Source organism: Leptidea sinapis, chromosome 17 (genome assembly GCF_905404315.1).
Source record: "Leptidea sinapis chromosome 17, ilLepSina1.1, whole genome shotgun sequence".
NCBI lineage: Eukaryota > Metazoa > Arthropoda > Insecta > Lepidoptera > Pieridae > Leptidea > Leptidea sinapis.
In genome coordinates this window covers 5,320,444-5,335,026 of record NC_066281.1, presented here as the reverse complement: position 1 = coordinate 5,335,026, position 14,583 = coordinate 5,320,444, and the positions used below count along the sequence as shown (strand labels likewise).

At 33.8% G+C, this 14,583-nt stretch overlaps 1 protein-coding gene across 2 annotated transcripts; it reads right to left on the bottom strand.

The window, feature by feature from the left end:
• Positions 1-1,377: 1,377 nt before the first annotated feature.
• Positions 1,378-12,354, bottom strand: LOC126969206 (BRCA2-interacting transcriptional repressor EMSY). 2 transcript variants are annotated; one of them, XM_050814529.1, is made up of 6 exons: positions 12,192-12,354; positions 11,879-12,053; positions 9,386-9,680; positions 8,801-8,957; positions 5,831-7,675; positions 1,378-5,761 (listed from the first exon to the last, which is right to left on the bottom strand). In XM_050814529.1, the coding sequence occupies exons 1-6, from the start codon at positions 12,250-12,252 to the stop codon at positions 5,307-5,309; spliced, it is 2,988 nt and encodes a 995-aa protein (XP_050670486.1). In that variant the 5' UTR covers positions 12,253-12,354; the 3' UTR covers positions 1,378-5,306. The 2 variants fall into 2 exon arrangements, with proteins under 2 accessions (XP_050670486.1, XP_050670487.1); XM_050814530.1 differs by lacking the exon at positions 1,378-5,761 and having other exon boundaries at positions 7,314-7,675; positions 8,805-8,957.
• Positions 12,355-14,583: the final 2,229 nt, after the last annotated feature.

Genomic DNA, 14,583 nt, shown 5'->3' with positions numbered 1-14,583 from the left:
GCACATGACCTTGAGGTGTTTTTTTTAGTTAAAAATAGTTGTTCATGTCAATATTTGTTTTTTTTATTTGCAGGTTAAATGGACAGTTCGTCAATTTTGATGGTTGGCAGGAAGTACATAGGGCAAGAAATATTGAAATAAAATGTGAAATGAGACAGTGCCATAAAAGATTTACCGACACAATGTGGTCAGTGTCGAATTTGGAACAACTTTTTATAATTTAATACGATCCCATAAATTATAATACTTGATAGAAACTTGTTTTACAACGGTTTAAAAATGTATATTTCCGTTAAAAATATAATATCATGCACGACTCCACGCTTTTTTATTGCTATCGATTTTGTAGTACCTTCATGTGAGCGACAAACGCGGTTTAAAATGTTAACAGTTGCAGAATTGTTAGTTTGCAGACTAGATGATAAATGTAGTTAAAACAAACACTGAAATCTTATAACACTTAATCTATTGATAGTTGTGCGTTAATAGTATATATATAGTTATACATACTCCTATTTATCACATCCATAACTTGTGTCTATATACTTAGATCATTTATACGTCTAGATAGACTGTGACAGCTTTAAAAACGTTGAAAAAAATTGAGGTTGGAAGTTAACCTCTATTTGGAGCAATGCACGCACACTAACTAAAAGTCACTTACAAATCAAGAGTGTAAGACGTAGCTTGTCACACACACTAAAGTAATAAACCTGGCCTGTTTTTATCGGTTGTCTAGTAGCAAGAGGCTGTATCTAGACGTATAAATCATCTAAGCTTAGATATTATAAGGAGCAAAGTTTTTTGTATTTATATAAAAATATGTGAACATTAGTTTGTAACACTTTCCTATTAAAAAGTGCAAGGTGTTACATATTTTCACTATCAGATTCGGCTGATAAATGTGGGGGCGCGCGATTAGCATCATATAAGATAGGATGTTAAATAGTTCAACAATATAAATACACTCAAATCATAAATTTACACAAACTCGATTAGAATTTTCAAATGCCCTGCAGTAAACTTATCATCATACGAAAAATAATATTTCCTAATATTATTAGGCGACTGTTAAAGTTATACTTCTTTAAGCGCGTTCTGAAAAAATTATGAGAGTGAAATTTAAGATGCGCGCGCATCCTGAAGATGGTTCCTAAAATTTTCTGACGTTTGCGTCATTCGTTATTTACTTTTTAATTAGGACAGGCAAAGGGTTCATGCCAATACAGCCGTATTCATTAATTAATTGTCAAAGCCATCTTTGCAAGATTTTTACAAAATTGTTCTTTCTAAATCGTAGAATAGCATGAAGAATAAATCATTTTAATGATTTTTGCTTCGTTAGGCCAAAGAAATATAACTTCTTGTGTGCATACAAGTTTTTACTATAGTATGTTCTTTTTTTTTGGTAGATATATCAGTAATATAAATACATAATAGCCCAACTGTATGCAAAACAATCGAGTGTTTTCGCTAAACAGCCATCTAGATGATTAGCTGTAAAGGATAACTTATTTAATTTTGAGGGGCTCTAATCAATAAAACACAAAAAATACCTTATTTAGTTATAGACCATAGACTTACAATATACTACTATAGACCACGGACTAGTAAAAAAATAAGGACTCCGTGTCACCTTACATAACAGTGTAGCACGAAAACAAGCCGATTAACGTGTAAATACATAGCCCGACGCACACACTCACACTACTACAGGCTGAAGGCGGCCATTATGAGAATTGTCATCGTCTTTGACAGATCAGTTTGCGTCTCAATAAATTATTTTTATTAAAAATGCCGTCGTGCGTTGTGATAACGATACTATATAAGTATTTGTGGCCATATATGATGATATCAGGGAGAAATAATTGTTTAACTAGTATCCCCCGTAACCGCACACACACTAGCATAACGGTGCTTCACTTGCTAATATCACGAAGCGGAGTCCTACGTTTTTTACTCGTCCGTGCTATAGACAAACAAAGGGTACGGGAGAGAAAATATTCAACGAATGGAACAAATTAGAAATGGAAAGTAATTTTTTTTTTGGCTGTGACCGATTTTGAACAGCCAGCCACGCTTGACATTAGCTCCTTAGTATTTTGTATATAAGCTCCTTAGTATAGACATTGTCGTACTTTTTACATTTACTTACATCACTATCGGGCTATCAGTTCGTCTATACGCCGGTATATTGTAAGTATATGAATTAAACAACCTTTACATATCGTTCGCGCAGGGAATTTCAAGAATCCATAATATTGTAATCGGAGTTTGTACTTAAAACGTATTCATTCCTGTTCATGACCAAACAACATCTAATACCGTTTGTGTCTAAGCCTAACATTTTAAATGCTTTCTGATTTAAAGGTGAGTACAGACTGGTGTAAGGTAACATGAAATGTATCATTCTACCTTTCATTGCATGTTCGCTGCACCCGTGGACCATAGCGCGTTCGTACCGCACATTCACTACAAACCTCGCGTACGTGTTTCCGCCATTCTGTCACGAACGTGCTCGAATGTTCGTTCGGCTTGCAATGAATTCGCCGTACACGCGCATTACAGCGATGTCTACGGCGAATTCTTTCATTGCATGATACATTTCATGTTATATTTCACCAATCTGTACGCACCATAATATAAAAATACTTATTAAAATACACACGGTTCGTTTCATTATTTTATGTTAATCGAAAAGTTGAAATGCTCTTATTTCTGTTTTATTTATTTTATAGTATCTACATACCAATTTGTTAAATTATATATAAATACTATGATTATTTCTAATTATAAAGATCGATGAACACATTATTCATTTATTATTATTATTAATGGCCGGTCCACATATAACGAATTAGGCGAAAGAAAACTATGTAGCGAAAGACACAAAGTATGTGGGCGAGGCGACGAGAAGGGAGATTTTTCGTGCGCGATTGTTCGTTCGCAGACAAGTCCTTTATTGCTTCACGTGTATCTATGTATGTTACAGACACCTTTAAAGTGATTTTTAACCATTTCAAAACATCCAGTCTACGTTAATTTGAACGTATAAAGGACCGATCACTAAACAATGTTGCCCTTATAGACTTACCAGGAGCACCAGGCTTGTTAATAATAATACTAACATTCGTTAAAAGAAGAAAAAAAATTAAAGTTTAAAAAAACTATATTTTTATTATATTGATGTAACACATTTCCGGTGTACTTTGCGGTTTTTTAAACTTATTATGCCTACTACTCGGTTAATTCGAGTGAGTCTATTGTTGGGCGATGTACAATGTACGAAATTGAAAAGAATTTTCTAAGAAGGCATGGATCGGTTGGTCGTTTTGGACGTTCAATAAGTGAATAAAAAATGCTAATTTGAATTTAAAAAAATGTTTTTTTTCTAATTTGAATGAACTATTGACATAAAATAACACTTGCTGAACACTTTCAGTTCGCTTATCAATTTAATATTATGATACTCAACTGGATTTTCATTGTAAACTATGTGGGGGCTTTCCCATGGTACATTATAATGTAGACCTGCTACACTGATATCGACCAAAAATAAAATTGCTGATAGTATCATCTTACAGTATAATTAATATATCTTATTATCAGCATAATATATTTCTTAAGACGCTAAGTCAAAAGTTAGTTTTAACAAGTGAATTATTTTATCAGTTCTGTATAAAAAATATCGTTCAATTATTAATTTAAAATCTACAAATTTAATTTGTACCAAAATTCCTGGTCGATGCGGGTCTCGAACCCGCGCCTCTTAGGTACCGAGACAACCGTCCGAGAGACGCATCGACCGAAATTTTGCTATGTCTGATACAACTCTCAGGTTGTGGCTCCATCTACAGGATCTACTTTACATTCGATAACCTGCTCAACCCCAATAACTTTAATTTAAAATCTCTTACTCTCGTACAAGGACAGAAATGTTGACATAATTACAGGGACTGAAAATTAATTATCTTATAATTTACATATACAATAAATAATAGGAATACCATATAGCTTGAGCATTATAAACTTTCTAAGTATTTTATTAATAATATGATATAACAATCATTTTTATACATTCCAAAGAGATATGTATATATATTCGCATTTTACATTTAATGCATATGACATGATATTTCGGTAACCACAGTTTCGGCCGCACTGTGGCTTTTCTTTCTCAGCAAGCGGTTAACCGCTATAGCCGCTGATGGTTAATCGCGACGTGTATCCAACACTATAATTAAAAACCTCGAAATTATCCATGAATTTAACAGTGAAGATAGATTTCGTTTCAGTAAATATTGTTGTTGACAGAAACTTGCTGTAATACAATGAGAAAAGAATGTCATCTATGTAAATTTCGCAAGTATTGGAACCACTCACTCACTAACCTTATCCCGGGTCCACAGCCTAACGAGGGCGAAAGAGACTGTATAGTGAGGAGAGTTAAGACCCTTACATTTAAGAATGATGTCTCTTACATAAAAAATATCTTAAATGAGAAAATCAGCTTGCAATTAACGCGTTATCGTGCCAATAAGTTCTGTATACAGAAATTTGGCGGAGTTTTTATCCGCAAACTATTTTGAAGGGCTTTTTCCCCTAACAAAGACGCAAACGATAACAAAAAAGTGCCACCCTTCTTTCATATCTCTCCTCTCCTCGCTATACATTCTCTTTCGTTCTATAGCATTCATTCGGTTTCATGCGTTATATTTGGACCCGCCCTAATATTTTAAAATCAGTTGCGGGATAAAACCGCTACCGTTAGTTACTACTTACAAAATCATACAGATAAAAACTGCGGTTTGGCCTTCGTGAGAAATAATATTATATTGTTGAAAGGGTGGGTATATTGTAGTACAAATTCTGATTATTTTTTCATTGAATATGCCATCCCTTTAAGTACACGAAAGACATCTGACACAGTTAAAACTGTAGCACAAAAATTACAGTTTTCTTGTATCAATAATTAGCAGTAACGATCATCACACCTATATAGTTTGCCGAATAAAATACTTTTGTACCAAATTTTTATACACTAAAATTAAACTAATCATACAAAAACCAATAAAAATACGCAATGTACATACATACAAGTTTATAAAAATATCAAGCTTTTGAAATATTAATAAAAAATTCTTCACAAATCGACAATATATAGCCTCTCGACACTCACACACAGACCTATCTTACAAAAACAAATATCTATATAATATTTTCACAGAAAACAAGGCAATTGACATTATGCTAAAAGGCAGTCAATTAGTTCACATCACATGTCCTTTTCACAAACCAATACACGACTATTGCTCATTACTTGTCAAACTTTCACTTACTGTCTGTGAGTCTGTTGAGTTCGCCGAGTCCTCGCCGAGGTAACTCAAGTGTTCGTCTAGAACGTCCGTACGGTTCTCCCGCTTATTGTCATGTGCGAATACGTCATCTCCGGTCATCAAACCCTCATCTAAATACGAAAACGAATCTAAGTTTATTTCGGAGCTGGTGATGGCTGTACTGTACACGTCAATTCGCTTCTGTCGCGACTGGGCTTCTGCCACCTTTTGCGTCAACTTCGCTTTCGCTTTAGACAGAGCCTCCAAGTCAGACTTATCGATTTTAATATCTTTCGCGTCCGACTTTTTCGCTTTGAGCGCGAACGAAGAATCGTTACTCGATTCTTCGTCTTGCAGCTGACTGAGCATGGTTCTCGTCGCCAGAGATATTCCACTCGAGCCGCTGTACATTTCCCTGCTCATCCCTAAAAATGGCATCAGAATTAAACGAAAATCAGCATGACAAGGGGGATATAGCTAAGAACAAAACTTACCTCTTTGTGTCTCTTGCTGTAAACTATCCTGGGACGAATGTTCACTCTTCCCTTTCCCCCCTACTATGTATTCACTATCGCTTTCACTCGACATTCCCAGATCCAGATGAAGCGAGTTCAATTTATCGTCTTCATCTTTTTCTTTTCTAGAAACTGTTTCTAATTCCATCTCCCATTCAGTAACACTCGAAGAATTTTTTAAATCTTCTCTATGGCTAAAGTTTGATTTATTGTTTTTCTCAATAGCATCTTGCATAGGAACAATGTCACTTATACTCGTTGTAGAATCTAGGCTGTTTTGATTGCAATTAGCTTCGACGATCTGATTATCAAATAGTACGGGGGTGTCTGCTGTGATGGCTCCACTGCTGTGTTCCATTTCGCGGGCCGTACTTGTGCCCCGACTGTCTAATATCTCCGACAGTGTAGTCGTCCGTCCCGACTGCTCATTATTTAGCTCTAGTACAATCACGTTGCCGGGCTTTGAGGGATCGCCGGGCTCCGATTTTTTAGCTTGCAATAATTTATTCACATTTTTGCCCATAATTATCTTTGACATGTCATTGCCATTTTTAGTGAACGTCAAGGCTTTACCGATAGTCGCACTCTTTTGCACAACTATGACATTACCTTTTGGATTGACCGGCCGTACCATTGGATTTGTAATTTTTTGGGTAGCTGGGGTGAGTCCTTTGACTGGAACAATATCGGCTAGATTTGCTGTTTTTATTGGCTCAACTCCTAATATTTTAGCGTTCGTAGGGAAAGTATTTACAACCGCTGGCTTAGGATAAAGTGGGTTTGATTTTGACATCGAAGTATTTGGTTGCGAGCTAACAGAGACAAGCTTCATTGGAGTAGGTATACCTTTGAAGTGAAACATTGGCTGACCTTCCTTACTCGTCTTTACCGGCAGGACTACCATCTTTTGTGCAGACTTAGGATTTAAAACGAATGTTTTTGCCGACACTCTCAAATCCGTCGCCGGTATTCCTTTCGGCGTCAAAGATTCTGTTGTCTTTGAAGGAAAACTTGCGCTTAATGAGGTTTTAATGGGAGTGCTAGTGGAAGATGAAGTGATATTTATTTTAGGATGAGTTATTCTGTGATCTGCTAGCGGCTTGGATACAACCACCATCTTTTCAGATATAACAGGGGCAGGTGTAGTTCGGGGTTTCGGTATTGATCCTATAACCTTCGTAGTGACGAGTTTCCCAGGTGTATTCATAGTTCTTGGCGTAGAAGTCGGAGCAACGAAAACCGGAGGTCGACTTGTTAAGTGCAGCTTAACATTCTCATTAGATTTTTGTACGATTTTGTAATCCGACACTTGTATCCTTTTTTCAGCATCTCGCTTTTGCAACACCAGCTGACAGGGCTTGGAAACATTTGGCTTGGATACAGATATTGTTTTGGGTTCTAATATGATTGGATTATTTGGATGTGTATTCTCTGAGTCTACGGGCTCATGTGGAATAGTTTCCGGTTGTGTGATCAGTCGCATAGTATGTGAATCATTGGAAATTCCCGACGGTATTGTTTTAGTGTTGTCATCTGTGAAATCTTTTCTATTTTTATTAGCTAGTACAGATTGGGCGTAGCTTGCTTGGAAAGTGTTAGGGTTCGCCGAAATATCTAAGTGCAAAGAAACTGGGTTATACTGATTATTGGGAGATATTGCCACATTTTTAGATTTCTTGTTTTGTTTAGTCGTTGACTTAGGCTGCTTTTGTTGTTTGTTTTGTCTAGGCTTGCGTGTACGAGGTGCGCGTGTTTGGTTCGATTTACTTGTTGACACTTTGCTAACTGTGTTGTAAGAGTGTTTCGATTGACTTGATGATTTACCTGTAAAATGGTTATTACAATATAATCAGTTGAGACATAATAATCATATGGTACTATAACATTTTTAGTATGTACTTTAGTTTGGTAAATTTAATGATTATCAATAACCATCCAAGAATTATGTATAAAACTGGGCAAAGAGGTAGAATGAATGTAAGCAGGAAAAGCATAATATTATGTAATTTGTATCACAGGAGTTATAAATATTTTCTAATCATTAAAATATTATTTTTAGACTCTTAATAGGAATATGTAATCAGTATAAACATGGCATTTTGCAAAATAACAGCTAATTATATATAATACAATATTCATCAGTCAGTGGCAACATTATGCAGGAAGTTTTATATTACAACAAAAAGGAAATTCACTGTGTTTTTATTATTATGATAATAAATAAGCCCAAATAAGATAGTGGTTAGTAGAGTAATTATTTTTCCAAATATAAACTGAAAATATGTTGTTGTCGGAACAAGCAGTCAATCTAGGGCATTTTAATTAAATATTACTAAGAGTAAGAAGATGTTGAGTTACCCTTATAAGATTACTTTATTTATTTTACGTCCGCCCATCTGTCTCTCAAGACCCTTTATCTGGGAATCGTGTGGAGATATCGAGTTGAACTTAAAACAATATACTCAAGTCTACAGTCTCTTGAAGCTGTGACAAAATCAAACTTCTAAGTTAACGTAAAAAAAGATACGGCCGTTTATGCCGATAAAAACGAGAAACGTCAAAATTAATAAGGTAATTTCATTGATGAGCTGACGGTAATTGATATGCCCTCCCCATAACCATGCAGTGCCGCTCAGGATTATTGAAAAACCCAAAAATTATGAGTGGTACTAGAATTGCGCTCGTCACCTTGAGACATAAGATGTTAAGTCTCATTTATTCAGTAATTTCACTAGCTACGGAGCCCTTCAGACCGAAATGCTAACATATTGCTGCTTCATGGCAGAAGAAAGTGCTGTTGTGGTACCCATAATCAAGGCGGCATCCTGTGCAAAAGAGCCTCCTACTGGTAGTATATATATATATATATATATATATAAGGACCATTTGTATTCATATTTTTACTGACTGCTGTCTCACCATATTATATACTTATAAATAATAACTTACTGACTGCAGGCTGAGAGAACTTTGAGTACACTTGTGATAAATTTAAATGCCTCTGATTTGCATTCACAGGGATGTTTCTTTTGTTTTTTACAGCTGTATCGTCATATGATTCATCCTGTATTTTCCTTTTTCGACATATTATTTCAGTATCCCAAATCTGAAAGGAATTTTTGAGACTCTAATAACTATTTCACCGGTTAGCTATTGCAGATGAAAAATATGAAAATATATAATATATATTTATAGACAAAACAGATACATAAAAATACAAATTAGCAGCACTTTTCACACAAAGCATGACTGAGTAGCGGTATACAAGTGAACATACAAATACAACTAAGTTACAACACAGGTTTATAAGGAAGCTTTACATCAGAGTTTAAATGAGTTATGAAATATTTGAGAGGAGTAAACTACTCCTTTCTTAAATTAATATAAGAACCATTATCTATGAATATAAATGCTTACATATTTACTTATGATTTTAGAAGTGATGTGGTGTAGTGTGTGAGTTTGCGATCTACTAGTAGTATTTGATATATCTGAATTTGCCTGTAGTAGACTACTACAGGCAAATTCACTTACTTTAGCGGTATGGTCTTCCAATGCAATAGGTGAATATGCATCTTCACCACTCTCTATGTCCATAGGGCACTCAGTTTGACCATCTGTTTCTTGTAAACATTCCTGATCTGTCCTTGCCGCTTCTAGTTTTTCAATTTCAATCCTATTTTGAATTTCCTTATTTTCTAGCACTGTTGTTTCTGACACTTTGTCTGCAACCTCAGTGTACATTGTTTGTGGTATACCACGTGGTAATAGTGGGATTTTTCTGCGCCCTTCGCTGATCCATCTCAAGCCTGTGTTGGGGCCAGCTAAGCTAAAATAAATAATGTTGGATTTTAAAATGTAATTAAATTAAAAATTCAAAGGGAATGCTTGTTTATAAGATTACTCTGATAAATTCTTATAGCAAGCTATGTCATGCTAGGTATCATTGATTGTGGCACCTTTGTGAGGCACTTTCGTTCCCTAAAATGTGGTTGAGAGGGAAGAGGGGCTGGTCCACAAGTCTTTCATGGCTGATACTGTCCTTGGAATCTGCTTCATGTTGTTACAATTAAAGTATTCCTACTTGCATAATACTTTCAATTATTTACTGTGGATTGATGCATCCACTGTAATAGTTTCTTTATTAATATACATTTATTTAAACTTATTTGTGTAAGTAATTAAAATAATTTATAGATGATGAAGCTGTAAATGTTGATTTAAAAGAACTAACTTTATTAAAGCTAACTTTCTCCATTTAGCACATGGTAAATGGTAAAATATATAACTTTTGACATTCATAAGTGTAAGAATAATAAAGTGATTGAATAAAATGATATTGATTTGATTGATCTATGAAGTGCCAGTTGGATTTATTTGACATTGGTAACAATGTTTGTCCATTTAGCATACAGCAATTTTCAGAATGCATGAACTTACAATGCCCATCAAGTTTCTTTAAAAAAGATCTAAATTACACACAAGCTATATTAATATATTATATAAAGATTATAAATAATAATTACTTCTTATAAAATTTATTTAGGAATTTATAAATATGATAAGCAATTATACGTTACTATTTACATTATGTTATCTAAATTAAAGATATACAACTAAAAAAGTAATGCTAAAAACAATTTAGAAAAATAAAAAAAAAAAATTTGCTACTAATTAAATATGTATTGATCTATATTTAATCTTTTTAATGATAAGGACACTTGTTTGTTTATAAAAATTAAAATTTGAAAAAATATCAGTATTATGACAGACTCTGACCCTTATTTTGTTCATAAGATGGTTTATTTTGCATGGTCTTATAGCTCGTTTGAATAGCTTTCTATTACATTCAAATCATGCTTATTAAAAAAATTCTATTTCTACACATAAAATAATATGCATTGACAGAACCCTGTGTGAGCACCAAAAAAAAAACAGATTTGGTATCTAAGGCATACCCCGGAATCTGAGTCTTCCAGAATGGATAGGTTAAATATCATATTATAATTTCCACACATGAGTTGAATGGGAAAGTTTAAGCTGTAGTTAATTCTATAAAATTTAATAAATATAGGGAAATAAGTACCTATTAGACAATTATATGCTGGTACAGTAATGCCAATATTTTAGAGAAGATATGGTCAGTCTGTAAGGTTGTTTATGAGTTTGTAACGAAAAATCAATCACCTTTCTATGCATTTCCAGGAAATCTTTTTCTAGTTTAATTAGCCTTTTTTGGTAAAAAATCGAAATTGGATATCTGTGTGATAATTAATTCAGATTAGTTATAGTCATATTTGTGTTTGATAATATCAAATAATTTATTGGGTCATGTGTGTCCATACTTGAGAGCCATTATCTCCCAACAATTGGCTTATTGTTTGAAATAACAGATTGCCACGACGCAGAAATTTTAAAATCTACAAGCATTGAGATCAAATAAGAACAAATGGCAATTGATCACATTTATTGTCTTAAATAATGGTATAATAGAAACCTCTAGCAATTATAGTTACAAATAATATTGTAGGGCTCAAGATATAGAATTAATAAAACTATTTTCTTTGATCAATAAAAATTATAAAAAATTTAGATGTTTAGAATGATGAATAAATTATTTTTAGAATTTCTTTAAAATAGATTCAATTACTTTCTTTAATAAAATCTAGCAGGGTTATCTGTCGTATTATAATGACAATTAAATTTGAAAAATATGTTTACCAAAAAAAAAGAATCTGAATATTTTATTTAAATTAAAGAAGTGTTATTGAAAATATCTAGGTGGCTGTGATACCTAAGATGTGCTACTAGTTGTTACTATTATATGTTTATAATAATAATAATTATCATTTCACTATTACTTAAGTCTTATAGGATATACAGGAATTATACTCATTGAATAGGTTACCCTCTATGAGGAATCATTAACATTTATTCTTAATATATGAAGCATAACAGCCATCTTTGACTTAGTGATACTTGCTATAAATTTTAAAACTTCTGTAAACTACCACAATTTAAACTTACTGTTCTGCAATTGTAGCTAGTAACTCATCATTGGACACGCGACGCGCTTCAGCGCTGTGTCGGTCGTGGCTTATATGTAAAACGGCGCGTAGCTCTTCAAGTAATTTTGTTCTATTTTCTTCTAATGCCCCTTGTGCTCTAAACACACTCATCATATTCGAGTAGGCTTCTAATTCTGTAAACAGTGAACATGCTATAATTGACTAGATAAAGTACAAGAAATAGCCACAATCAAGCTCATTATAAAGCATAAATTGAGCTTAAGATATCCGCAGGAGGGAAAATGAGTGCCTTTAGTGAACTAAATATATACCGAGTCTCCGAAGCGTCCGGCGACATTCGTCGCGGGTCATGTTTAGCAGCAAGGGCCACATGATTATTCCTTTGAAATAAACACCATAAAAACACTTATTGGTCTTATGATTTGAAGCATATTTTAATAAAAGTCCTACTGGCTAATACTCATACTGTTTACTTCAAACGACAATTTATTTTAATTTGACATTTCAAAATTTGGGGATGCTTGAGTATTTATTGTCTATGGATTAAATAATTGCCAAATATATTTATTCTTTTCCTTAAATATTCATTAAAAAAACTAAAGCTAGCAAAGACTTCGTCTATTCTTCAGTATAGCCTGAGAAAAATACACATAATATACATATGTCTCTGTTACAGCTACCGCATAAAAGCGAAATAATTATAAGAAATAAATAAAGTAAAAAGTAATAAAGTATTCATGTAGTTAATTATACATTTTTAATAGATTGGAAAAATAATCAAGTTTTATCAAATTTATACTCTTAAATCAATTTAATACAATACAATTCGATTAAAAATATAAACAAATTCGAACGTCTGTGCTATTTTTAACCTAGTTTTTGTTACTAAGGACTAACAGTATCAATAAATTAATATTATCTATAGTTCCAATACCCAAGTATATCATAGTTGAAACTGTATGCATAACACTGATGACTTCTGCTTCCGGGTTCCAAACTATATTTATTACATTAATTACGCCGCACAAGTTTATATTATATAGGTATTATTAAAAGTGTAGCATTAGAGAAACAACAATACGTTGTAATCAACACTATAAATTTGTGTGTGAACTAGTGAACAAGAGCCAGATTAGTTATATATATTTTCTTCGCGTATAGAATAAAATCTAGAGTTTAGTGCCCTTATTCCGATCTATACAAATATAGTTTGTTTGTATGCACACTAGCAATGTATATTATGGAACAAGCTTGTTACTGTGGGCACAACTAACTGAACATGAGTATAGTTTTTATATAAGATGAAGTGAAAGTAGGCAAATAGTTTACCTGATGGAAAGTAATAAAACCAGCCACCCAGCAATACCAGAGGTCAAGAAATGTGTTTTCGGCCTGTGAGATGGGAGTACGCTCTAGACTCATGGTATCGATTCGGGGTAAAAGCAGCCTGCAGATGAATCCACAATGTGGCGGTGCGGAATGCCAGACATCAATTTGATGCCGTTGAAATTTCGCGTTTTGAAGTGATGTCCGTTGGTGAAATCTGATATTAACCTTACGACTCTCCTCTGGACACTCGCCATGATATATACTGTAGAAGATGCAGAGAAAGTCAACATTCTAAGCAAAGCCACGAAATCAAGTCGATCGGCTGTGACTTGAGCGCCGATTATTCAGTTATTTCCAATCATATACTGGACTGAAGAACAAAAGATTGTCAAAACTGGGTTGAGGTCTGATCCACATAATAACGTATGATGCAGAAGGGAAACTAGGCAACTAGACAGAAAGAGTATGAACAGTTAGCGAAATCAAAAGAAAAAAAAGGGAGACCTTTGTATGGCCTTCGTTCGCCATCGTTTGGTATTTGCATGTGGATAAGACGTTATATTACAATCTGTGAATTGCAATGCTTGAAATTTTACAGATACCATCTGCGCATCAGTACTGCCTACAAAAAATATTTATTATTGTTCTAAAAAATATCTTGACACAGGTATATAATGGTTATTTTAATTTGTAAGAATTTAAGGATAATTCTAAAATATTGCATTTAACACCTAAATATTTGAAGTCGTACTTACGTGTGGAATGTGTAATTCTGAAGATGAAGACACGAAACCACTTCTACTTAATCTATTACTACTAGGGAGTCTTTTTACAAAAGTGAGATTTGTATCGCTACACAACACACACCAGGCCGTTACAGGCCGATAGCTTGTACGGAAATGGTCTCGTCTGTCTTTCTCGTATATAAGACATATAAAATACATCTACGCTTCTAATAAATTCGAATTACCTGCCAAAACGGATAAATGCTCACCGAATTGTGGTTCATAAAGTGTTGTAGAAGTGAAGATTATTTTGCTTTTTATCGCATGGCACAAAAATATTTGAATGCCATAAAAGTTAATTTCAGTCCAAATATTTTATAGCTTCTAACTTACTAAATAGATGCTACCAATATTTCATTTTAGTAGACTTTCTTGAGACAAAAAAGCCAACGGTGGATCACTTTTTTTTAACCCAAATATAATATTGCTTACCAAACATAAGGTTTTGTTTTATGAATTTATTTATTTTTTTTTTTTATGGAATAGGAGGACAAACGAGCGTACGGGTCACCTGGTGTTAAGTGATCACCGCCGCCCACACTCTCCTGCAACACCAGAGGAATCACAAGAGCGTTGCCGGCCTTTAAGG

What these genes read in the sequence shown, in the direction of transcription:
- LOC126969206 (XM_050814529.1), bottom strand. Translation starts at nt 12,252, where the DNA reads ATGTGGCCCTTGCTGCTAAACATGACCCGCGACGAATGTCGCCGGACG. An exon ending in CTAGCTACAATTGCAGAACA is followed by an intron (nt 9,681 to 11,878) that starts GTAAGTTTAAAT and finishes TATTTATTTTAG; the next exon opens with CTTAGCTGGCCCCAACACAG. An exon ending in GTTCTCTCAGCCTGCAGTCA is followed by an intron (nt 7,676 to 8,800) that starts GTAAGTTATTAT and finishes ACCATTTTACAG; the next exon opens with GTAAATCATCAAGTCAATCG.